At 37.0% G+C, this 27,831-nt stretch overlaps 1 protein-coding gene across 3 annotated transcripts in view; it reads right to left on the bottom strand.

The window, feature by feature from the left end:
- Positions 1-27,831, bottom strand: part of DPYD (dihydropyrimidine dehydrogenase) — a 314,271-nt gene that overhangs the window by 85,197 nt on the left and 201,243 nt on the right. For 2 of the 3 annotated variants that reach the window (XR_011904470.1, XM_072342915.1), the window contains exons 15-18: positions 19,973-20,041; positions 16,156-16,239; positions 1,330-1,450; positions 306-425 (exon numbers count right to left, since the gene is read on the bottom strand). Coding sequence is in view for 2 of the 3 variants with exons in the window: in XM_072342915.1 (XP_072199016.1) it covers positions 306-425; positions 1,330-1,450; positions 16,156-16,239; positions 19,973-20,041 (394 nt within the window). In the remaining variant the exon portion in view is untranslated. Of the gene's footprint in view, positions 1-305; positions 426-1,329; positions 1,451-16,155; positions 16,240-16,610; positions 16,836-19,972; positions 20,042-27,831 lie in introns of those variants that run through there. The other variant, XM_072342916.1, reaches the window with a different exon arrangement.

The following is a 27,831-nucleotide window of genomic DNA, read 5'->3' on the forward strand; positions in this document are numbered from 1 at the left end:
GACAATTGTGACAGAATGAAAAATTTGAGGAAAAGCAAGGGTCACAACAGAAGAGATTTTGCTCCCTCTCCAGTGACCCTATCACAGTATTCTGATGCAGCGTTTTTACCATTAAGGAAAGGGCAACATAAGAGCCTTCACACTTAATCTGTTCCATCTGTCATGACTATTAGAAACATTGACCAGCAGTGAGCTTTAAGGACTCGATGCGACTGCAGACATGATATTCTAGCTCGCTACAAGGACCTCCCGATGTTCTGAAAGTCTCCGAGGAAGCAGTATGCATCAAAAAGGGCAACACCTACCTGACACGCCACCATATGTGGTCCTCAGTCCTGCACCGACTGCTGGCCAAGGTGTGCCGTCTGCTTTCAGTCCCATCAGTCCTGACACCGTGTTGGTGGCTGTAACACCATCTGCGCCACCTGTGAAAGAAAAGGTCAGTCACTTCTTGTTAAATAATGTGTATAAGAACAAGAGAGGAAAAAATACAACAGAAAAACTGTGAAATTGTAAAATAACTAGAATTTCAAATAAACAGCTGAAGACAGAAAGCAACAAACTGTATGGGGATGTGCAGAAAGGTCCTTAAAATCAGTTTGGGGCTGACAACTTTAACATTAGTTTTTTGGCAGGCTGCATCAGGTAAAAGAGGTGTTAAGGTTACAAGACAGCACCAAGGAAATAGGGGTAGACAGGCAGATCTCTGCCACTCAGTTGCGTGGAACGGAATCTACTACAGTGGCTGTTTGACACTGGAAGGCACCCCAGCACTGAGGTCACACCCTCTGAGCTGCCAGCAGCAGTTCTTTATTGACCAGGCAGCCTTTATTGTAGTTTCTTACCGTCAGAAATACTCAACAGAGAAATGATGACTGTGTTTCTAAGAGATGGGTTAATAAACTGACTTTTAAATTAATTTCTTACCCTGCTATATTTAAAGCTGTAAGGAAGAAAAAATATATATATTCCATCAAATGTTGTGTCTCTTATTTCTCAGGACACACTATTTTTACTACTAAACATAGGAATAATGGAAGATTCAATGGTGTGGTAAACAAGTAATTATGATAGAATTATGAGTGAGCAAACAAAATTACACAATTTAATGTTAAACTAATATAATTCTCTTTACACATTGCTATATTCTAGAATAAAACATGGACAAAATTAAGAAACATTTGATCACTGTATTTATCTAAACATCAAATAAATTGTTTTCATATTTAATTCTGTTGTTATTTGTTATTATTTCTGCAAGTCTCCCATGTCCCCTCCATATCCAGCAAATTAGAAAATCTGCACAGCCTGTGCAGTGGAGTCAGTTACCTTCCTGCGCAGCCATCGCAATATTCACAATATCAGTGACATTTGGGGTCAGCTTGGCAAAGAAAGGAATCTGAACAGCTTGTCTAACCCACCGACAGATGTTCCGCACCAGCTCTGGATCCTGTTCAAATAGGTCAGATAAATATAGAACATAATTAAAAGTAATATGAACAAAAGCAACATCAAGGCAATAGAAAACTCTGTTATAACTGGCTATACTGTGATTTTCTGAAATTACATATCAGGACCAAACCTCATCTCACTAGTTAGCTTATTTAAGACACATCCAGTAACTGCATATCCATTACGGAAAGGTTAGCCCATGAAAAGAAGAAAATTTGCTTTTTTGAACAAGACAACGACATCACCAAATGTTCACTTGCCAGAGTTGGGAACAATATATTTTGGAGTGAAAGAGAGTGTCCTTACCCATTTATTTTAAAGATTACTATTTAATCTTAATGACTTTATGTAAGGTGAGTTGAAAATAATCACTATCATGTAAAATAATACAGTTCTGAGTATTGGCTGATTGTGCTTTGATCAGAACAATAAGGATGAGTCAAGGTTGGAAGGCCATCAGAATGCAATTCAGCATTTCTGGACTCTTTTTTTCTGACTAGACAGATTAACTTGGAACATCCAAAATGTAAATGAAAGATCAAAATCTGCCCTCTTATAGCACAGAATCAAAATCAGTTGTTTGCTTTTTATGACTTCCAGGCATTTAATTCACTTACGTGAAATGAACCACGTAGACAGTAATCAGCTATCCTTTGCAGTGAAAACACCTCAGTGGAACTAACACCGTGATTCTGGCACATACCCGTTATTCTCCAGTATAGTTCTTATATGATGTGTGTTGCTGTTTTTTGCCCTTCCTCCCCCCCCCCCCCCCCCCCCTTGTCTTTTGATAATGTTTTTCACCAAATATTTTAAAATTTGCAGCACTAACACATGTAGAACATGATGCATGATCTGGTTCAAGAAAAGGAAGTGTTACAAGATTTACTACAAGTATAACCTGTGGGTAGGTTAATTGGTACTGCAGCAATTATTTACATTTACTAGATCTTTATCGCTCTCTTAGATAATTAAGTCTGTCATAAAAGAAAAATTCTCTTCCATTTGGATACTGTAAAAATTCAGAAAGCTGCATTGTTATGAAAATGGGATAAGCCCAAATGAAGTTTAGCTTAAAACAATCCAGTGGACATCAAGATCCTTTTCAGTTTAGTGAACATACAGGAAATGTTCCCTCACTGTTTTTGTCATTTTACATCAGCAGTTACATGCAAATGTAAAAAATACAGGCTGTGCTCATAGAGAGTACACAGTGCAGGACATGAAAAGTAAAATCTTGACTCTTAGCTGAGCCATGCCAATAAAAATGTTCATCACCCCACCCATGAGCTTCCATTAAATATGAATGAACACTGAACTGGCAGTATGAAAGTAGCTGAATCTTTGACGTTCATTTCTGTTTTAAGTTTCCTTGAGGCCCAATGCAGGAATGAGACCCTCTAGAAGATGCAAATAGTATATTCCTTATGTCAATCATTCTCCTCAGAAAACCTCACAGTAATGTCTGCACTACTTAACTCATTATGCTGACTTCAGGGTGGTTGCAGTGCTATCATATAAAATCTTACTTCAACACACATTAGCACTACAAAATTATAGTTATTTTAATCTGCATGCAATAACTCATTAACAGACATCTTTAGTTCATAGTAGCTCATTTTCCACCGTATCTAAGACATTTAGCCAACCCAAGGAGTTTATCTTTGGACACAGAGGGATTTGTAGAGTTCACACTAGTTGACAGCTATTGAGAAAGATTTAAGTGATCAGAAAGAGAGATTTTACTTCTAAGTGCAATCACTGACTATCCCAATTTGAAATGCAGTTCTAAATTTAACTTGTCTGGGAATTTTTATTTTTATCATTATCAGTACAGTTTTAAACTCAGGTGCAAAATTAACGAGGTAAATAACCTGGCACCAGTCCCTACTTTTAAAGCGGTCACGTACAGACTTAAATTTACTTACATATTTTGCTGATTCAGGTCAATTTACCAAGTCCATTTAATCATTCCTAGCAGAGACTGGATTTATAAAACATTCAAAGGATGAGAATATAACTTGTAAGGAAATGGACCCTGAGACACATAAATTATGTTACAAAAACCTCTCCTAAAAATACTTACGTCACTACTAATACAATATTATATTATATATATATATAATAGTATATATTATATATACTTATAAATACTCTTTTTAAAAAATCCCTTTCAACTTTATGACAATTCCTGCAACTTTTATCATGATAAAAGTGATTTGTGAAGCCTGCAAAGTTAAGAAGCATTTTCTAAATGGCTTGATACATAAAATCAACTATACGTACAGATGTTAGCCATAAAAACAATTGGGCATTTTCATTTGCAAAATCAGCAATCTGAATCAACTAAAATATTATTCTGCTTAATCTAGTACTTTTCTTTAATGCTTCTATTACACATACTTAGGTTTTTAAGTTCTGTTATAAATGATGACACAGTGCAATTGGTATAGAATTTGTACCACAATTTTGTTACTTGTGTTAATCCAGAAGAACCACTAAATTCTTCAATGGACTTTAACACCTATTGGTACCACCCTTAATTCACCTGCTGTACCTTTTTTGTTATTTTTCTGTTTTTTAACTATCTAAATGTAAGTTTATGAAGTTACTGTCAGCTATGACATAATATTGATTCATGCACTGTATCTACAGGAATCTGTTGGTAATTTAATGTCATATAAAGTCTTTTTTGGTATGAACTGAACATCAGTGTATTTTCTGGCTTCCTGTTCTTAATCAAATATTGCTTGTTTATTCCAAAGGCACAGGAGATTTTAATGTTACAGAGGTTGTCTTTTTACTTCCCCTAACAGCAGTACAGAATCATTTTTCCTGAATATTCATTATAGCCTTGGGCTAAAAGGAGCCTTTAATCCTAACTACTCATTGCCAAGGGGTAGATATACTAGAGGAAAAACAACTATTCCAACCCCATCCTCCCCCCCCCCCCCCCCCCTTTTTTTTTCCTAAATGATCACATGACAACTTTAACAACAACTATACCTATAAGTACTCAAAAATTAAAGTAGCAAGTTGTCTTCTGATTACATTTGGCACTGGTAATGAGATGAATCCCACATCCTCTTGTCCCTAAGGCAGATATATCCTACATATTTAACAAGGAACGTGAAAATGCTATGCAGACAGTATGTAACCCCTCTATGTATCACATGGAAATAAATGAAACCATGAAGAGCATGAAGAGATTACAACAGAAATGTCTGGCTGTACTAATTCTAAATTACAGAGGACTCATCTTTGAATTTATTCAACTTTGATAAAATTGATACCAGTTTCTTATATGTGGTTGATAAGCAAGTAAGATGGCAAGTATCCCTCATCAGTGCACTCTTCTGGTGAAAGACTTTCTTTCTGTACTGGTCCCCCAGAAAAAGTAAAATAAAATCTTGTATTCTTCATAAATCTGTCTCCATTGGAGGATTGTTTTTGTGACATGAGAATTATTCTACATTCATACACCACAGTAGATACATCTTCCAAAATATATGGACTGCTATAGGACATGGAAAGTGGTTTTTATGTTTAGGAACGATAAATCAAAATGACTTTGAGTAAGAATTTGCAAGATTGGGCTTTTAAATTTAATTCATATATAATTCTCACTACATTATTTCATTCAACAATAGCCTGAAAAGGATGGGTTAAACCTATTATCAACTCGAGTTCTGTTTGAGAGCCCACTAGGTCTCATATGCACTTCCTGAAAAAGAAGAAAAAACTCCTTTAACATCTGCAGCTAGCTAGCATGTAGGTTTTCTTCCAGACCATTCTATATTTTCTTTGCTAACATTACAGTGGTACTACCTGCCACAATCTGCACTGTGAGCAGGTGCTGGTGAGATACACTTGTAGCAGCTTTAATGAGGGAGTAATGACAAGTCTACAGATTCCTCACCCGTACAATTCACTCCATCATCTAAAAGTGTAAATCTGGAGATAAAGCTTTAACAGATCTCATATATCAAATCCCTACGATTTGATAATCTGATATGTGTTTTCTATGTCTATCACATATTTCTTTTCAAGATCAAAAATGGAGCTAGAAAAACACTAGGAAATAATAAATAAATAAATAGATAAATAAATCTCAATACTCTTTATATGTGAAGAATGACTGTTTTGTCATTTCTTCAGATATGAAGGAAAAATTAAAGTGTGGGAATTTCAGCTTCAATCATTTCAAGTTAGTATCTTTAACATCCTGCTTTTTTCCATATCATTCTCACTCTTTTACACATTATATGGAGCAAGGATTTCTTTTCTCCTTTCTCCTATGAGATGTTCAACACTGCCTTTATAGAACTGTCTCAAATACAGAACTGCAATCAATTAGCAAAGGAGACAACATTTCTTAATATCCTGGTCAAATTTACTGACTTCTCTCATCCTAGAGAGGGGCATATTATTTTGTACATTCATACAGTTTCAAGCAATTAAAGCTAACAATTTGTTTAACGACTGTCAATTTAATGGGAAGGCTTTCCCAAGATAGAAGCCAAATGACTCTCTACTCTCATCTGAAGAAAAAAAGTTTCATCAGTTCTGAGAAAATTTGACAACTTTTGGTCAACATCTATTGACCGCAACTGTCAAAAAGTAAATTCAGGCAGCTTAACTCAAGGCAGGAATAAGGGTTTTCACAGTTGTATGTGAAGATACATAAACAATGAGTGTCCAAGTAAATAAATAAAAGGCATCACTTCTGGTGCAACTTACCTGTGTGTATGTATATATATGTGTGTGTATATTTATGTATACACACACACCCCCCTTTGGAGGAAGAATTTCTAAAACAAATCAGTGATGAATATGAAAAGAATTAATGAAGGTCCACATTGTCACCATTTTGTTAAACTTTCAGAACAATAATATGTACCTGCACTAACTTTTAGTGCTTTAATTCATGAATATTCTTTTAAAATGTTCTTTTCCTTTAAGAAATACTCTAAGAGAAGTCTACTAGGTAAATGTAGGCATTTATATTTTTTTCCACACAGTAAGTGTTATTTTTATTATATGAATAAAGCCAACAAATGGAAGAGATATCATGTGGGTTCTATGAATAAGCTCGTAATGCTAATGCAATAAGCATATATTTGCTTAGAAAATACTGTAAACTAAAATATAGAAAAATAGCTTAGGAAATTCTTTCTATGTTTCCCAGCCTACATTCTCTCTTTTGTTACCAAAATTTCATTTATGTGAAAACATCACCATCTTGGAGACTGCATACAGACTCTGTGTTTATATTTATTTCTATTTGATTTTATTTCTATAGCTTAAATTGCTACGTATTTATTAATGCGAAAGCCTCCTTAATTTGTATCTGCCTTTTACCATGTACAGCCTCATGACATTATTCTAAAATGAGTTATTTTCTCTTTTATATTATATGAACTGAAGAAGTCCTTCCTCTTAGCTTTGTTCTTACATGCTAGGACTTCATTACCTTAAAGTGGCATTGTGATTTGAGCAGCTACGCTTCAGATCAGTCACTACAAGTTCCACTCAAGGAAGCTTAATGGAGACTCTCTTTTTGTTGTTGTTTGTTTGTTTTTTAACTTTTTTTTTTTTTTTTAATCAAGTCACTCAAGATTAGGTCCAGGCTTTGGTCATGGCTGAGCAGAGAAGTCAAAGCTCTTTACACTAGTAGAGATAGCAGCAGCAGGTACTGAGAAAAGCCAGTCTGAGACACTACTGTATTTCTCATAGTTAGGCCACTTCGGAAATTTTAGAGGAAACTTGGTGCACATAAAAAGAAAAGAAAACAGCTAGGCAAACCAATCGTAAACAGCTAGTAAAATATTTGCATAGAATCTGAATTTCAAAATAAGCTTCAATTTCAACAGATATCTGTCCTGTCCTGCTATTTCTTCCCCTCATTTGGCATCACAGTCACTATTTGTTGGTTCTCCAGCTCTTTGATTAGAAGATTTGAAAGTTAAAAAGATAGTAGCAAACAACCTAGCATCACCTATCTCTATCCCAGTTGAATAAAACAGGCACAAGAAATTGTAGCATTTCCTTCTTTTAGTACACTGCTAGATATATATAAACGAACAATGCTTAACAGTATGTTAAAGAAAAAACACTCCAAACCCACCCACAGCAAACTCTACAGATAAGTGTTGAACGCATCTCATCTAATAGCTTCCAGTATTAACATAGGTCAGTATCCAAACTCAAAAGTACATTTATCAAAGGGCTGTGTGGGAGATCCACTTTGGATTCCTTATCAACAGGATGGTACTCCTACACTTCTTTCATAATGTAGCACTTAAGGACTGTGAAGATAGCCAACATGAAGACAAGGTCAAAAATGAGCTGGAAATTTTTGATTGACCTATACACAATAGTACAGAACATTGATTTGTATTGGGGGTAGAGAAATGATAAGAGGGATGTCTAGATCAAGAACAAGTGAGACTGGAAAGGTTTGTGGCTGTCTTCATTTAGTCAGCTTTGCAATTATTCCCTTTTTCAGATCAAATAAAAGCTTTATGTTTTCTTCCCACCACTAAGAGAAAGACAACTGAATTTATTTTCAAAACTGAGTCTTATTTCTAAGTTGAACCATATTGTTTTTCTTCATTCTAAACTTCTTAGTTGTTGTTGTTTGTTTGTTTGTTTGTTTTTGTACATTAAAAAAAGTAACCTAAACAACCAGAAGAAACAACATTGTTAGAAAAATATCTACATTTAAAACAAACTACAAGGCTTACAAAATGTTATATGTATAGCTAATTGAGATGGCTCAGCTTAAATTGTAGGAATCACTATTCGTGGCCATTGACTTTAATGCAAAATAACAGGACCCGGATGTAACTATTATTTTCTTTGGTTGTCAGAATAGAGGTTAATCATTGTTGGCCTGAAAGGGTGAAACAAAGACTGCCAATTCAAATCAGATTTTGTTCTGATACTAGCTGCGTCTAAGCCTTCAATAAAGCATATGAAACAGAATATTTACCCTTCATAAGCATCTCAGAGATACTAACCAGGAAGATTTATTTATCAATAGTGGTGGTATATTTAAAATGTTGACTAATATGTATAAATGCTTTTATATCCTTGACAAAATATTCTAACCTGGTAGTACCTATCAACCAAAATATTGTTTCTCATATCACTGTAAAAAGCAGTACATAGAATGATTTAACAATATTTCACTTCCTTGGTTCACGAAAAGTTTACCTCCTAGAATGCATAAAGGTCTGATAAGGTTTGATAAGGTTTACATCATATGCAAAAAAAAAACCTTCAAAGGAAAGCATAGAGCTTGAATGTATGAGCACTGCAGCTACAAGTAGGTTTTTCTTGTGGTCACCTTGGTAAGCTCTTCATCCCTTTTCTATAACAAACAGGCAGAAGGAGCCAGCAACTCGAAAAAGGAACAAAAAAACCAAACCTACAAACCCATAGTCTGAGGATTTCCCACCAAGTTTTAAATCATATGGGCCCTGATTCAGATGTGTTGCAAGTGCACTGACTAATTTTACTAGAAGGTGAGGCAAAATTATTCAAGTATGAATCTAATTCTGAAAATCTTCCTTGTAGGCAGCGAAGAGATTCTGTTAATAACCTTTATCGAATGGTAGCATAAAACTTAAAGCATATAAGGAAAGGCTATTCATATGCACAACGTAGTTAACTTCTACCTTGCATCAAGATTAACAATCTGAAACTGCTTTATTTTACTTGCAGATAGATACTTGCTGCTGATCTTTTTCTTTTCCAGAAATCCTGTTTGCTGAATGTGAGGGGTAGAAACAAATGCAGTATGTTGTGCAGTAACCCCGTATCCAAAGGCAAAGCAGCCCACGGGACCAGTAAAAACACAAACATTTAATGGTTGTAGACAACAGACCCGCATTTTCTACATTTCCCTTTCCTGAAAGTTTCTCAGTGCATTAAAACACAACTGCACAAATAAGTACCGGTTGCCATTTGTTTTTGTTTGTTTGTTTTTAAGAAAATCATGCTTTCCCTTCTTTCTGTTAAGCACCAACAATATATTCTGTCATAGTTAGGCCACCGGAGTGCCATTAAAACAGCCCAAATCATTTTGATTTCTTTCTAAAACAATGGTAGTTCACTTATATTTTGGAGGAACTGACCTTCTTTGTGACATTTGTCATCCATAATGTGAACTTCAGCTGAAATGCTTCCATCACAGTGAGAGTGAAAATAAGGTTATCCCCAATTGACTATCACATCTTCATGAATTTCAAGAAAATAGAATAATTTTTGCATTTTCTAAGAAAACTGATTCTATAGAGAATGCTTTCCATATGCAAATACAAATCACTGCACATAAAAATATATATAAAAATGTTCAACACCCACACCGTGTCTTTAAAACACTGCAGTAAGGTGGTATTGCTGTTAACATTTCAGCCCTATCTATAATCTTGCTTTTATTTTCTGTCTTGAGTTTTGAGAAATTCAATTAAAAATTTTTCAAAGTAATAGAGGTGGATTAAATGTTGTCAAACTGCAATTTAAAATTACAGAATGATTTTCTGACGATGAAGTTATTAAACCATGCATTTTAATTCACTTCTTCTCTAGTGTTTGAAAAACATAAGTCTTAAGACAAAATAGCAATTAACAGCTGTAATTCATTATTAAGCATTGTCTCCTTTTATGTGCTGCAAAAAGCAGAACATATGAGCACTATTAAGGACATATGGATCTAAAGATGTGGAAGAAATCCATTTAAACCATGACATTTCCTCACTCCTGTATCACATGAGGGCAACGGGAAGGGAACGGAAGGCAGATACCAAGGAAGCTGGCTGAGCTAACCAAACAGCACTGACCACACAGTCAGGAACCTCTTTCTCTTGAGTATCAGCCCACAAAACACACCTTCTGGATTGAAAAAAAAATGTACATAGATTAAAGTCTGCATGAGTTGAAAGAGGCAGCCAGCAGCAGCCTTTCTCCTTGCATGCCCCCCCATCCCCTCAGTGACATGATGCCAAATGCTTTGTCCCTGCAGTGCAACTGGGCCTCCTTGGGCCCGGCATCACTTTGATGCAGAAGGGCTGGGTGGCCCTTCACTTTCTGACCAATGTGCATGGCTGGTGAACAGCTCAGGGAGAAGCAGCACATGCCATCACCTCAGCCTGCAGTGACAAATGAGCAGCACCTTCAGCAGCTCAGCTACAAAATCCCTATGTCTGAGTCTGCACCTGGAGACCTCACCTCCTCTGTCTGACCAAGCTCTCCCATGCTCATACCCATCAGCTGGGGCAGCAGACAACATGTCTTCTCATTCAGCTGCCAAGGTTTATGAAACTTATGGAAATGCAACATCTTTGAAACAGTTTCATCTCTGAGAGATTTGAATGAAACAGGTCACTTGGCTAAAACATGCCCCAAAGCAACAGAGGGGACTGAAAGACATAAAGGCAGTTAATCCTTATTCTCTTAAGATCCCACCCAAAATGATGAGAGCAACCAATGCTTGAGAACAATATGAAGCCTGAAACCTCATCACAAACTTCAACAGTAACCACAGTTCAGTTACATGGGATTTTGGGGGGACAACGCTACCACTGCTGTTACAGCACAGTGCAATACCACCCTGCTGTACTTTGCATTAATTTGTTGCAGGAACTGATACAAAAGATGGGGAACTAATTCTGCCTGCAGGACTCAATGAATTATACTTAACCAGCATATTATTGTAGGGTGATACTAGAATGCCACATGAACACAGATATAATCAAATTCTGTTTGGGGCATCATTTATTTAAAATACTTCAAGCTCCTTGCTGGCAGAGCAACAGCAAATTATCATGCTATGCTGTGCACTTCAATTAAGAAACAGCCTCATCTTTCCTATTTCCAAGGTACAGCAGAGCAAATCTAATTGTTCCATGCAGCTAGTTTTCATCTTTCCAGAGTAACCAGGGCTTTTGCTACCATTTTTTGTTGTTCTTGTTTGTTTTGCTTTGTTTGCTTTTTGTTTTGAACAGACTTGTCTTCTTCTGAAAGAGGCAATGTGGGCTTTTATGAAGCTTGCATCCTAATTGCAGGCAATAAACATGAACACAGCAGCAGAGGCTGTAGCAAGCAGAGTTTAAGTAAAACAAAAATAAAGGTAAGAAACGATCTACGAAGCAAGTTCATTTTACTTGTGATCTGAGTATTTAAATAACCAGGATCTGGATTACAAGTGCTCACAAGAGAAATATATGTCTCCTTCAATATAAAATAAGAAAACCAAACAGTCTCTGAAACCTATAGCTTTAATGCTGAGATAGGCAAAGATACTTTATATAAAGGAGCTTAGATGGTATGACTAGTTAATCAGAAATATTTATCAGCCAGGATGATATTAGCTTTTAAAATATTTGCTCATAGCATAAAAAAATCTATGTTCTTGTACTTAGTGCTGATATTTGATTGTCTTTTTTAAAAAGGACAGAAAGATCCTGTGTGTTTCGGGAATGCAACTGCGTTCCTTTCATCTTGAGATCTCTATTTCATACTGAAGATCCCACCTCAATGAACAAGTATTTGTGCCTCCCCTTATCCACAAGTAGATCCCTGTCTCTGATAAAACAATGCAATATCTTTTGATAAAATTTTTGTAGAGTGAAGCCACAGAAACACAGAAATGTTGCTTTGTAATGACTTCTGGAGGTCAGCTAGTCCTATCTGTGCTCTGAGTGAGAACAATGCCAACAACAGATGAAGCTAGCCACAGCTTTACTTATCTAAGCCCTGAAAATTCCATAGACAGTGATTACACAGTCCTGCTGGATAGCACACAACAGTGCTGCATTACCACCTGGGCAAATTTCTTCCAGATGCCCAATCTGAAATGTACAGGCAGCAATTTGTTCCTCGCTGTATCACCCACAGTACATCTTGCCTACTTCATAGCTACTCGTCTGGCAGCTTTGTTACTGCCTTTCCAGTAGCTGCAGGCTGTTCTGCTCTTTTTCTCCATGTTGTTTTTCACCCTCTGTTTGGTTACAGAGACTTACTGATATTTTCAAAGTATTTGTGTATCACTTGTCCTAGTCAGTTTTGTTGACGATTCTATGTATATGCACATTGCAAATACTAAGCCTGGGGTTTCATCTGTACAACGGAGAACAACACAAAACTTAGCAGGAATGCAAAATAAAACCCAGGTTATCGACTCAATTCAACTATTTATTCATTCTTACCAGAACAGCTGGAGGGAACAGTTGACTTTTGGACCAAAACCAAAAAGTCAAGCATTGAAATTTGTAGATTTTGCATCATAGTAACAGTCCTGAATGTTTAATGCCACTTCTTAAGATTAGTAAAAGAAAAAATTGAAAGAATATTTAAATGAAACAAAAAGCACAAACACAACACCTCAAAAGTTAGACACTGTAATGTGAGTCCTACCTTCTAAGATATTCATTTGATTTATTATTTTCTGCTACAGTTACTTCAGTAATAAATTATGCTGCCATTTTTTAACAATCTGCTCTCCAGGTTTACTATTAAACACATAACATTATTTGATGCACAGAAAATCCTTGCCTTGGTGTTTTTCAGGCTAATGATGGAAATACTGTTACAGTTTTTAGTGATATCAAACTCCTATACAGTTGCAGATTGTTATGAAAGAACACAAACCTTGACTTTATAATCATTAATCAGCATTAGCAAATATAATTGACATTTTACACAGAACCAGCTTTAAGTAACTTATTGGCAGTGATACAGATGCCTCTTAATATTACCCTCTGGCTAGCGATGCTGTTTAGGCGCCAGAGTGTCTGCACTAATGACTTGGAATTAAAATCAAATAAAACCTGAGAACTGTAATTCAGTGTAAAGAACAACAATCCTTAGCACCAATTCTTTTTATATCTTATTTGGATATATCTGATTTTTTTTTTTTCTTCTTTAAATTTACAGTGGGTATTAACAGTGGAAGTGTTTGAGAGTAGATAACAAAAAACCAAATCCAACATTCCCAGATTTCTACGTTCCCCTCAGGCACACCACAGGAACTGAAATGAGTAGAAGAAGTAGACAGTGTAATTAACCTTTCCTTTACCTCTAGGAAAAAAAAAAAAAAAGAAAAAAAAAGAAAAAAAGAAGGAAAAAAAAAGAAAAAAGAAAAACCAACAACAAAAAACAGAAAGAAAAGGAAATAGAAAGAAGAACGTTTTAGACATTAGAAATATTAAATCCCTCTGAAATTATTTCTAGATATCTCACGTTTATTGGTGGGATCTTTCTTTTTCTTTTTTCTTTCTTTTTTTTTTTTTTTTCCCCAGAATATATCTGAGCCCCTTGCCCTATTACCTATATATGACCTATTTGACTTTAGCTCAAGGGACAAAAATAATTAAACATGGAGCCAAAATGCTTCCTAGCACTTTTGCATCTATGTTGGGATCCTCCAGGACCTCCACACTGGTTAGACCCACAAGGGCTACCATTCATCCTAGCATTCAGCATTATTTTATCTGGTCTATCCTCATCCTTTGCTTTGATAAACTACATTTCAATTTATCTTAACCACATTAGAGGAAGTACATCTGTATGTGGCCCTCTAAGGATCACTTTTATTCAGTTATTTGTCTAAAGACCTAGATTCTTTTCTAAATTCTCATTTTTAGTTAAGACACCTAAAACAGCAATAATATATTTAAGTGAGATAGTATGTATTAAACATTCAAACAGATATCTATATTGTATGGCAAAGAAATATTATTATACAAACATATGTATATATAATGTAATCTTCTTGCTTTATGGATCTGATGTCCTCCAAGGAGAGCCACAAATCCACATGATAGCCCTGAATGCTCAGATTTTGCATTTGGTTGTCTGATTTTACAATAGCTGAAAGATATGGAGAAACTCATGTAGCCAGACTGTTCCCTTCTGACTACATATCTAAGCAACTTCATGTGCATATATTATTCCAGCCAGTGAAAACAAGAAATAGTTCATGCCAAAAAAAGGAAAAAACAAACAAACAAACAAACAAAAAAAAAAAAACCAATGAAAAAGTCCCCATGTTTGAAACGAGCCTATTTCAGCTCCTATATAAATTTTCAGGATGGCCAAACTTCAGCCTTCTAATGAAGAATACTGCAATCTCATGTTGAGACAACCCAAACTACTGAGTTACGCAATGTAGAGCAAAGGGTGGGAACTGCTTCATAAATTTATAAGAATGACCACTACAGCTGATTGCTGTTAAACAAGCTTTTGAAAAAAAGAAAATTAATAACTGCTACTGTTTTACTAGTGTGGTCCTTCAGGGCTTTTGTAATTTGTTTTTCTCATGGTTTTAATCATTACTTTGGAAAATAACCACTGGCTATGAAAAACATCCATATTACTTTCATTAAATATAATAATCTATAGCATGGAATAGATTGGCATCATTCTGATCACAAAAATAATAAATTAGCTCCATGCACTGTTTCTGACAGCACTGTTAAGATAAAGCAGCAACTAAAGTGCGCATGCTGCTGCTTTGGAATGATTACAGCTCCTATTGTCTTTCTGCTAATAGTTTTACAAAGATAATGGTTTAGTTATCCAACCATACAATTCAAGTTTTATGTTTAGCTGAGGAAGTGAGGATGAATTAAGATGTCTATTAGCACAACCTAAGAGGATGAACTGAATAGTATATGTTTATTTTAGCACGTGCAATCATGATTTCCAATCTGAATTTCCCTTCTCTTTCTTTCCTCATTTCAAAATGTAGCAAGATGGGAAACTGAGTACTTTGAGTACTCGGTATTCAAGTCAGGCCAAACAAATGCTCGAATGCTCGTCTTTATTATCCTTTGGAGTGCATGCAAAGGTAAACAGACTTCAGACTTGTGAAAATTTAATGACCAAACTCGAGCAAAACTCTCCTGGTGTCCTACGTGAACCAAGATTTTTCAGAGAATTTCCACGTTCACTTCTGAGTATGTTTCTGAACAAAAACAAATTTCAAACTGTGGGCTAAACATGCAAACATCTGAAAACCAGAAAAGAAAGGAATACAGGAATAGGCTTTTGAGCATGTTTGTTTTCTTTTCACAGACAAAATAACGTGCATGCTCTTAAATGGAATCATAGGATGTATTGAAAAACAGTATATCATGTTTCTGCATGACAGAGACATGTGATATGGATAATCCCCACCTAAACTGTATACATTTATCAAATCTATAGGTTACACAATTCAGGCTAATAAAAGAGACAAAGTTAACTGTAGATGGCACTACCAGAATGTACGCTCTGTGATTCAAGGATATGGTTAGGTTCAAAAGCAAAACAGTATAAAATGAAATGTCTGTATATCTCATGTCCTTCAAAATCATTATTGATATAGGTAGTTTGCACCAGGTTGTGATCTCAAAGATATCTACAGAGCTCTGCAATGAAACAAACAAATTCTGCCCAGGTGCTCTCTGGAAATTATTTGTTTTCATATTGTTCCCTGCCAAACACATAATGCATTTTCGTGCTGAGCAAAACTAAGCATCTTTTATATTCTCAGCTTAATCTTTTTTTCTTTCAGCGCCAAATATTTAAACACATTTAACCTAAAAATCTCAAGCTAGTAATCTGTTGCTAGCGGCTTCCCCCTGAATTGTAACTCGTAATATGTTGTTGTAGAACTGCTGAAGAGACACAAAAGAGATTGCTGTTGCAACCTACCTGCCCACAGGCCAGGCCCATGCCTCTCTCCCCCATGCCATGAGGACATGATAGATTTAACTCCAGTGCATCCGCACCAGCAGCCTATGCATCATGCAAAACGAAAACAAACAAACAAACAAAATTAACTTCAAGTAATTTACTCTTTCCTGTGGCATTTACTTCTAATGTTAAATAGATTTCTTCATATGTTTGATTATTCTCCTTGAGATTAAAAAAGGGAGAGGGAGAAAGCTGTTGTTGTGATAGACTAAAAAAGAAATATGCTGGTCATTACAGAGAAAATTTTCAGACATTCACGTTGCTTTCCAAAAATACAAAGGAAACTGAAGTGACAATAATAAATGTAAATTTATGATAAATGATAAATGATATCAAACTCTTATGATAAAGAGTTTGTTCTGCATAATGCTAAACATGAAATATACTCACAGTGCCTTATTGCAGCAGTAAGGGCAAGCTTCAGGAGTCAGTGACACAGGGAATGGCTGTGCTCTGAAGAGCTGGGGTCGAGGAATAAATTCCTCCTTTCTGCTTTAATGCATTTTTCCTCTAGATTTCATGCAGATGACTGCACTGTGCCATACGTTTTGTTATTAAACATTTTTGTTTCTGAAGTTAAGCAAGATTATTGTAGAAAGTCTGCATATGTGCTGATTTCTCTTACCAGCCTCTATTACCTAAAATAAAGGGGAAAAAAAGCTGTGCTGTACACTGGTAGCACACAAATATACTTTGCTGAATTGCATGGGCCTAAGCTGAGGAGCTCTCTGCTTGTATTCTGAATGCCTGTAGCTGGCATTTTGCTTTGCATCTGCATTTTGTTGCTTATTAAACTGGGGTGCCTTCTGCCTGCCGCATGGCTGTAGTCTAAGACTGCCCAGCATGAGAGGTCGCAGAAGCAGCCACCACACACCTGGTGTCCTTCTCTGCCTGGCTGCCCAGCAGGCCTGGCCACCCCACAGACCCAATAGCAGCATGGTGACAGGACAACTGTGTGAGCAGGTCATCATCCCCAAGATGCTGCTGAGGCTTGGAGGCTCCCTCTGGGACAACCTCAGCATCACCTCCTCCACAAGGCATGCAATAAAACATGCTGCCATTTAGAAACCGTGCAGTGCCTGAGTAAGTGTGGTGCTTTCTATGGAGTGGGGGCAAATGGCAGCCTTGCAACAGAAAGGTATGCTATATATGGTGCATGTTATGGCATGCACTTGAATAATTCTCTTTTTTCCTAAAAGGGGCAGCAAAAACACAAACAGATGAAAATATTTTTCTTAAAACTGGAGGGCAGAGGAGCAAGTGGCACAATACAGCCATTCATCTCAGTCAGCTTAGAAGTATTAAGCACAGATCCCACAAAAGATTTCACGGTCAATTAGGTAAATACAGGTATAATATGGCCTAGTCTTGAAGATCACCAAGGCACTTAATTATAATGTTTAATTTCACTTCCCTAAGTCCCCAAAGTGATTTTTTTCCTTATAGGTTTAAAACACCCAGACAACAGTGAAGTGTCTTTCCAAATATCTATGAGGGTTTCAACCACTAAATAAAGAAGAAATGATGTCCAAATGTTCAGCCACATGGAAACAAAATTAAAAAATAAATAATATGTTCCACACTTATAAGCATATATGAAGATATCTGCACAAAATGAGTATTATATACATCTAGGTTTCTCTGAAAGTAATGCCTTCTATGTATTTCTATGGAAACTACGAAAGAGCTCAAGTAACATTGTTCGACAGAGCAAATTCTAAGTGAGAAAATGCTGTTTTTCAGCATAATTACCACCATTATCTGTACATTTTCATCAGTGATGAATAAGAGCCTACATGTCAGGCTCATAAAAACCTGCAACAGCGGAGGTGAAGCGTTGTTTCACAGCAGCTATGATAACACTGTGGCTAGGAAATTGTTGCCCATGCAGTCCATTGTCCAGTGGCCCAAACAGATGGAAGAAGGCAGCACCAAATCCTTACTGTTTGGTGGGTGTGGTAGGATGGTCCAGTCAAGACTGGCAATGTGCTCCATCATCTTCAAACTGGTACAGGGCCTGGCTTTATCATGTTGCAAAAGAAAGGTCGTCTTCTTTACTTGCCTGGCTGCGGAAGTTTTAGTCTTCAGTTTGGTCAGTGTCATGATGTAGCAGCCAGAGTTGATGGGCTGTTCATGTTCCCAGAAATCCAGAAGGATCACTCCCTTCCTATCCCAAAAGACAGCGCACATCACTTTACCCACTGAGGGCTGCATCTTGAACATTTGCTTCAATGGGGAATTCACATTTCCCATTCACATTCCCAGTTGTAGTGGTGACACCATGTCTCATCACTAGTAATGATGTGATACAGGAAACTGACACCTTCAGACTTGCATTAGTTCAATAGGCCCTGATAAACTTATAGATGGTGCTCTTTCTGGTCCTGCATGAGCACAGGTGGAACCCACCTAGTGCCACCATAGTTTCCAACACACTGAAGCTGATATTCAGCTTGGTATTTAGTTCCCTGTCTGGAATCCGCAAGTTCATGTGGATGAGCAGTTCATTTCATGGTGTGCCAGCTGTGCATGGCTGTTCAGAATGTGCCTTGTCTTTCATGACTCTGTCACCACTGCTGAAATACACCACTCACTGAGCTCACACCCACTGTCTGGTCTCCATAAACATCCAGCATATGTTGAAGAATAGCAACGGGTTTCATTTTTTCTACATGGTAGAATTCAGTGACATACCTTCGGGTCATATGCATCAGATGCCATTTTGTCAGTTTGCCCCTCTGCTGCCATCTGCTACATGTCAACAAAATGCAATGGAATATTGGCAAGAAGGTTCATACCACCAACACTGTCCTCTGCCATAGTTGACCAGCATAATAACATAGGAGGCATTACTTTTGGAGCAGGCCTTGTCTAATACTTGCAAAACATATAGATTTCTGCTAATACTATCAATAACTTGAACAAACAAACAAAAAAGCACCACATTTTTTCTTTACCAAGTGTGTTAGATCTTAATTCCTTTTCCACTTTAAAACATATTTTTATTTGCACTAGATAGTTTAACCCATAAGGAAAAATCTGTTTCATATAAAAACAAGAATGCTGTGGTACATTCAGATATAGACACCTTTCTGAATGAAAGTATTACTGTATTAATCAAATATTTCTTACACTATTCCCTATGGACACAGGTACATGTTTTTTAAGTAGGGTTTTTTCCTTCAAAACTGAATCAAGATTTCTGGTGCACAGTCTGTTTCTGTAAGATTGGATTTATATTATAAGAAGAATGCAGACTGCTATTATATACGTTGGCTTTCTCTGCTATCATTTTTGAAAAGTCTGTATTAAAACTAGAATAGCATTAAATGAGCCTTTTATACTTTAAATATTCAAGAGTTCTATATTCAAAATTTCTTTTGGTGCTGTCAAACTAGTGTGCCTGTAGGCAAGGTAAGATCAAGTTAGGCTCTCAAAGGTAGAATTAAATTTTATCATGGCATCCGTCATAATATACAGTTTGCTTAAAATGCAAATAAAACGTATATAGATTCAAAGACTAAAGGCTTTCCAGGTACAGCTTAAAAATCCAAGGGAGCATTTTTATGGAATAGATTTACTTTAAATTTACATTTTCATCATTTTAATGAAAACACGGAATAAACAAATTATAATGGAAGTGCTTTAAATTCTCATTTTTCACTTTGAATCTGTTTCTTTCACAAATTCCATGTTGCAGTTCTTATTTTTAAGGAGAATTAAAAAAATAAAATAAAATAAAATAGATGAAGTAACACATTTAGGAAACCATTACCTCAGCCATTTTTGAAAGTTCAGTCCAGTCGTCCTTGCTATAGCTGCACATGATGCTGGCAATCAGGATCTGGAAAGAATATAAAGGCAATAATTGTCAGCAGTGTTACCAGATTTTTTAATGCCACACTTCAGAGAGATTCTGAACATTAGCTACCTACTTGTGGAAACTGTTAGCTGAATAAACTAGCCAATACAATGAAATAGAGTTCTATACTTAATTGATTATTCGAAAATGCACAGGAAGTTTCATTCTCTTGAGCACACAGAACCTGACAAATTGAACAAAGGCGCTCCTAGAGAAAAAGGGCCAAGCCTACTCATTTCTGAGGTCAGAGCAATTAAGCTATTTACTTTTTATACAAGACAAGTGGTAGTTAGAGCTTTTTAGAAATGAGTAAGATGTAAGTGTTGAGAGTTTACTGTCTGAAGTGACAGCGTGTGACCCAATCTTCCAGCTGAATTCAGGAAAGCTGGACACACCAAAATCAGCCCTGAAATCCCATGCTATGCAAGCTGAGCACTGTAACAAGCATCTGGGACTATTTGGCGTACAGGAAATTGGGATGAGACCTTGAGGGAGTAGGGAAAAGCTGGGAGGGCCAAGAGAATGGCAGGGAACTTTGAGCTCTAAACAAAAGGGTTCCCAGGTTTCATGGTTTCAGTTCCCCAAGGACAATTCCTGTGTGTTGCCCTTCCACCCCAGTGCACACTGCACCTTCCAGGTCCAGTTGCTGTTTTTAACCACGCTTTACACTAATACCTTTGCTGAGGTTAAAGGTTTTTGTCAGATTGCTCTGAGTTCAAAGAAACTTCCAGAAATGAGAAAAGAAAAAAAAACTGGCCACACTCATTCCAGTGCATGAAAGATCTGCACATCAGTTAGATTTTTGCTTACCAAACAGCTTTTACTAGATGCATTCATATAAGAGATGAGCTTATTCTTTCACTTTCAGTCAGTAAAACACTTCTACTTCTCCATAATGTTGAAGGTTACTGACTCAAATCATATAAGGCAAAATATTTAAGTGTGGCTTATGACAATACACCTCCCTAACTACCTGCAGACCCTCCCAACCCACTCAATATTCTGGCCAATGTATTCAAAATGGGAGTCTTCTGACAAGAAAAGATTCTGCTGAAGTGTCTGCCTAACCTTTAGGTGCCCATTTGTTGGCACTTTTCACAAAAATATAGGACCAATTTTTTCATTAAATACATACAATCATTACTATGCTTTTGTACTCCCCTTGACAGAAGAAAACATCATCTCTTACGTACAATATTTTTATCTATTAAGAATAGCTCTGTAAGTAGAGTTTATGAAACAGAATTTGCTCTATATAACTCCATATTGAATATCTGAGACAATTCGAATACTCAGAAAATAAACACAAATTTCCTTTTAAAAGATTCTAATAGTTTTAAAAGCACAAATCATTTCATTGTGAAAAATCAGTTTATGAAAGGATGTATGAGAATTTTAGAGTTAAAATATGCCCTACCTGGAAGCTAGCTAGAAACTATATCTTGTCAAATTCACACTTCTTATGCACTAAATAAAGAAAAAAAAAAAAAAGACAACCCAAAAAGCAACAACTCAGACACTGACAACATGATAAGGATCTTCACAGATTGCAGACATAATCCTAAGTATGTCAGAAATTTACAACATGGAGCTTTAGTATAAACCAAATTTTTCAGCAGGGAAAGCTGTAAGACAAGGGCGACTGACTGTGTTCACAAGTAGCTGAGTTGGGTTATGTCAAGTGTTATTAATGAAATTTGAAAATTCTGCTGGGAGTGTACAAAAGAGGAGGAACAAGATCTGTGTTGTTTCAAAGAGCCGTTAATTAAGACATGCCTAATTAATATTGATTAGTTTATAGCATTCACGCTTAAGATTTAAGTACATACTTTTGACAGAAGCAGTGGTTTACAACAAAAATAAATGAAAGCAAACATTACATTTCTACTGTGTATGTTCACATGAAAACTATGATCTCGGAGGGAATAATGGAAATTTAAATATGGTAAGAATTTTATTCTCTCTCTTTTTTATTTATTTATTTTTCCCCTGGTGTTCTCATATCTTGAAATTAAACTCAGTTCCTAGGTGGAGCACTCCACGTTAATAAGCTGTCCATCCTCAAGTGGCTGTTCTTCCCCCAAATGCCTCTACAGCCTTTTCACCAGAAAAAAAACAAACAAACAAAACCTAAAACCAGCAAATTGTATGTGGACATCTAGGGGGCACTACCTGTGATGCCTGAGGTCAGACCTACTCATAAATCTTAGGCACTTACGAAGGTAAAAACAGGATATTATCTCTTATTATTTACAAAAAGGAGGACAAGACAAGTAACAATAGGAAGTGATAAAAATCAGAGGCCTTATTTGAATGTAATAAAGAGAAAAAGTATCACATTTCAGTTGATTTTTAGAAGAGCTTTTCAAAAGGCATCCTAGCCTGACAGCCATGTACCACAGCCCACCAGTGCATGGCCCTGTGCAGGAGGACCCCGGGCAGTGCAGCCTTCTCTTCCTATGCCAGATCTGCAGTGGCAACACTGACCTGAGCTTACGTGCAGTTGTTTGAACCAGTACTGCAAGGTGGAACAACGCTTTTTTGCCTTACAATAGGGGAATCTGACAGATCTTACAGATCTGCCACTAAAGTGTAGTGAAAGGTAAATGAAATCACTAAATTGCAGATTTGTCATTGCTTGAATGAGGGCTGCTGTGAAACTGTGCACTGTTGAAGCACAGTGGGATCCCTGGCCCATTCCTTACTCCAGATCTGAAGCTTATATTGCTTGTGCTCTGCACCTGAACAGCTATGGAGCAACAGTGCAGAGACACTGCCACACTACCCAGTGCCCACCCAATCACTGAGAGGTGGTCATCATCATACAAGTGATGGACAGTGTCTCCTAATGTCTGTAAAGGGGCAGATAGAAGCTTGTAACATCTGACCTTATCCTCTGGAAAGGAATTTATTAATGAGTTAAGATCTAAAAAAGAAAAGTTTTGGTGGAGAGAGGGAAGATGGAAAGGGGATATAATGTACCACTTAGAAATGATTATGAGATGAATGTACTATAGATGTACTATAGCTAAAGCATGTAGTAAAAAGCTACATTTCACACAATCCTGTAATTCATACATTAGCAGCTATTCTACTTAAAAGGACACCGACAAAATACTTTCCACAGTATTTAAAACATTTTTCTCCCTGTTTATAATAATCCCCTGAAAGCTTAAACTAGAATCTATTTCCCCTGTGAATGTTTTTCTTTTCCATTATCTCTATACGGATGTCTCACATTAATATAACACTATTAAAAAATAATAATAATAAAAAGATGAGATTCACCATTACATATATTTTCAAACCATCTTTCTTTGATAACACACTGAATTCACTGCAAGATGTTTCAAAAACAAAAGGCAAGAGAGAAAAAATAACTGGGCTCACTTTTGATCAGCTGATCTTGAGGACATCTATTTAAAGCCAGAAAACGGCAGAACTCTAGGCAGACAATTACCATTTGTCCTGTACTGCTCTGCAGGGAATAAGGGAGTTTCAGGACACTCAGAGTCTGAAAAACTCTCAGGGGGTTGGATTTAAGTGAGAACTCTGGCAACTCCTGCAAATTTAAGAAAACATGATCCTCTATCCTCACACCTGCGTGCCATAGGCTCTTAGCTGTTCCTAAAGGCCCACAGCTGTTCCTTAATCATTCTTGCAGGCCTGTGCATAATCTACCTATGCTTAAGGGAGCTCAGACACCCTCAGCAATTCTGCTTCTCACTGATACACCAGGCATGAGCATCAAGTGTCTGCATGTGATCCATTTATACACTGCTGCTGGCTTCAATCGGTGCCTCATTCCTATTGCTCAAACACTTGCAAAATCCCCAGGATTTTGTTTTTGATGTGCACAGTCCTTGCAGAAACAGATTCTGAGCACTTTTATTAGGAGATTGTTCCCCTGAAAGCTGTAAAATCAACAGGAGTTTTCAAGAAGGCAGTAGGATTAGTTTTGTGACAGCTACCTGTTTGGGAGAGAGAGATGTGAAGCAGGATAAGTGCTCAGACTGGAGGCTACAAGAAGACTCAGATTTCAAATACCCACAGAATTATTCTTGATTGATCTAAACTTCAGAAGCTATTTGTGATTTGGTCAGATGTAAAGATAGGGATCTTCCTTTCAAGACATTTTTCTTATTCCTACACACCACAGAACAGCCTTGCCACATGACCTGTTCTGTCTGAACAAACCTGAGTGTTCTTAACCAGAATTCCCCAGGAGGAAGTATTTACTAGGAAGAAGCACTGAACATACCATCTGTCTAAAACAATAGCAAAAATAACATATTTAATTCATCACTCACCACAGGAAAGGATACCCACAGCTACACCAACCAAGTAGGACAGGAGTTGTTCTCGGTAGTTGAACTACTATGTCAAAACATTAATATCCCCTCTGTTTGAATGAGGGTATGTGCCCTCATCTCCAGCCCACATCCTCCCTCACCCATGCACAGAAAGAAGCTGGCATGTTTGCAGCCTTTCCTGAAGGTTCAGCACATGTATAGGTACATGCCAGAGCCTTGGTCATAAGTTAGCAAAAAAAAAGTTGACTGAGCAATCCTCAGCTGTTTCAATGACACAATAAACAACCCTGCAAATATTTAACTGAAGATGTACATGCTTCATAGAGAACTAAAATGAGCAAATGAAACCTAAGCCAAACTCCGCTCTATCCCCCAGCACTTTAGGTGTTGGTAAGATTTCCCACCTCACTGAGACTCATACTGCTAGTCTGTCTCTGTAGAACTATAAAATTATTAAGGTTGGAAAGCCCAAACATCAGCCCATGTCTGTGATTGCTCTAAACCATGTCACTCAGTGCCAGATCTACCCTCTTCTTAAAACTCCCCAGGGATGATGACCATCACCTCCCTGGACAGCCCACTCCAATAACTCATCACTCTTTCCAAGAAAAATTTCTTCTAATATCCAACCTGAATCTCCACTGGTGCAACTTAGGGTCATATCTCTTGTCTTATCACTAGTTACCCAGGAAAAGAGGCCAACCCCCACCTTGACACAACGGCTTTTAACATAGATGTAGAGAGCTATAAGGTCTCTCTTGAGCCCCCTCTTCTCCCAGCTAAACAATCCCACTTCCCCCAACCACTCCTCAAAATTCTTGTGCTCCAGACCTTTCAACAGCTTAATTGCCCTGACTCTCACACAAGCTCAGCATCAGGAAAAGTTGCAGCTATGCCACATTTTCCAGCAGAGATTTTTAGAAGCTTAATTCCTCTGCTGCCATTTGCAGCAGTCCTCTGCTTTTCCAAATGGCCACTGGCTGATGAAACAATCATTCATGAGCTCATCCAACCAGAGATACAATGTACAGAACGTTTCTGATACATACCTCATAAGACAGAGGATTACTGCAGTAAATACTCTGTATTGCACTAACATGCTTAAACACGCAGCAGTGAAAAACAGTAGGAGCACAAAGACTTATTGTTAAATTGGCCCTCTTTAAACCAGCTTGATTCTGATGCTTTGTAGACCCAACTAGGTTCCTAACTAGGTTATTTACACTTTCTTGTAATTTTTGATTTGTTGTAGAACTGAAATAAAAATATGCTTCTTATTAATAACTACCTAGAACATCAAATCCCATTCAATAAGAAAGTTAACAATTGTAAACCCTGTCATGTCTCTGAGAAGCAGAGGAATTATCTTGTTATCAATTTAATAATGGAACATTGAAGTAAATGATGCCATCCACTGACACCAGTAACACTGTCTCTCCTGGGAAATTCATGTCTGTAGAAACTGTCAATCTAGATGGATGTGGACATATTAAACATTGTACCTTTAGTCCATAAGTCTATTCTTTCTATGCTGCCTTAATAAAAAGATTCTGCATGTTGATAAAGACAAGTAATGCGGAATGTCTTGACATTGCTGACCCATAATTCTCTCTCCCTTCTCTCTTTTCAGTGAGTAAAGAGTAAATCATTTAACAATTGCTAACCATCCATTGTTTCACTCCTTAACTTACAATTAAAATACATTTAAGATAATTTTAGTAAATAAAAATAGGACAAGTAGGGGATACTAGCACTTTTATTACCTAGATTTTTGTAGCAAACCTCTTGATTAAAGTCCTATATTTAACATATGACTTTATATTGAGCTCTCTACTGTGTTTTTCATACCCTCACACCACAACAAAGGCAATGACAGTATGAAGAAAAAACAACAAAGATTCTCTTCTCAGGTTAAGTGGAGGTGCACATTATTTTCTTGCGATGACTCTACTTCTATGCAGCCAATGAGATCTCACATATTTATCCCTTTGGTGGATGTCAGTGAGGTAGGAGCTAATGTCCTCAGACAAATTTTAAGAAGCCACCTTCTTTGGAAAGCAACAGAATTGTAGGAGTTGGAAGGGGCATAGAGATATTTGAGTCCAACCACTCTGCTAAAGCAGGTTCCCTATAGCAGGTTACACAGGTACAAAGCTGAACAGATCGCCCTCTAGGATTGGCAGCACCTGTAGTAATAAAAAGGGAACAGCTTAGGTTTGTAACTGCTCTGCCACCTGAAACCTGGCTCTACATCAGGCAGAACTGGGGCAGGAGTTGAGCTACCCAGCCTTTGGCCCTACTAGTACACATAAACATGTAGACAGAGGTAACCCCCACAGAAATGGCTGCTAAATGAAAAGCTAAGTTTTTATTAGACCATTTCAGGAGAAGCTTACCAACTTAGAATACAACTAAAAGCATATTGAATGGGCAGAACAAAAAAAGATCTAATGTACCTGTACCTCTCATGTTTAAAGGTACTCCTGATTAAGACATGGTAACTCTTGAGGACAGGAAAAGAGACCCTGAAATGTAAATTCTCCAGACAGATACCTAATGAAAGAAAATGTAGCCCTTGTAGAAAGCAGCTCATATATTTTATGGGATTAAAAAAATTACATCCATTTCATGATGGGCTGTCGAAAATTTCAGTGCCCCATGTAAACCCTTCAAATTCCATTGAAAATAATCCATGCAGCTGAAAACTTTGCAGAAAGTTCAGCAGAACTGTTAGGATTTCATTTTGGACCAGGAAAACAATGTCCAACTTTTTGTCTCTTCAGCAAAGTGTGAAATTGAATATGAGTGAGTAGAAAATAGCATTACTGAAAGGAAGGTATTCAAGTTAACAAAGGCAGAATCCAAGAGAAGACAGATACTCATTTTCAGCCACATTCCTAGCAAAGAATACCTGAAAACCCTTGTGTGTCTGCCATATCCCTGCTGTATTTCTGTACTTTCTGCACTGTCTTAATAAAAAGAGAAACCAGAGGAGGCCAATATAATATTGGAGAAGCTAACGGAAGAAATGTATATCTAATTCTATAATATTTCAGATGCATGCTATGACCTGTAGCAAAAGCTTTACACCAGGGTGCTGACATACTATTTTTTCCTGGGAAAAAAAACAAAAAACAAAAAAACAAAAAAAAAACAAAAAAACAAAAAAAAAACAAAAAAAAAAACCATAAGGAAACAACATTCATAAGAGGCAACACAAATTTGTTGATTTTTTTCCTACATCTATAGACAGTTTTTTCTCATCAGACTCTCTGCTGAGATATATTCACAGTCCTTTCTATAACAGCTCTTTGAGTACCTCAGGGTACTCAAGCATGGGCAACCCTCTGCAGGGTGCGCTCTGAAAGGGGAAACCAACTGGAGATGAATATGTTTGAGAACTGTAGGCTGCTCCCATGGAGGGAATGAGTGACCATTGGGTGAAAGGTACCCCAAGAT

This window comes from Excalfactoria chinensis, chromosome 8 (genome assembly GCF_039878825.1).
Source record: "Excalfactoria chinensis isolate bCotChi1 chromosome 8, bCotChi1.hap2, whole genome shotgun sequence".
Taxonomy (NCBI): Eukaryota; Metazoa; Chordata; class Aves; order Galliformes; family Phasianidae; genus Excalfactoria; species Excalfactoria chinensis.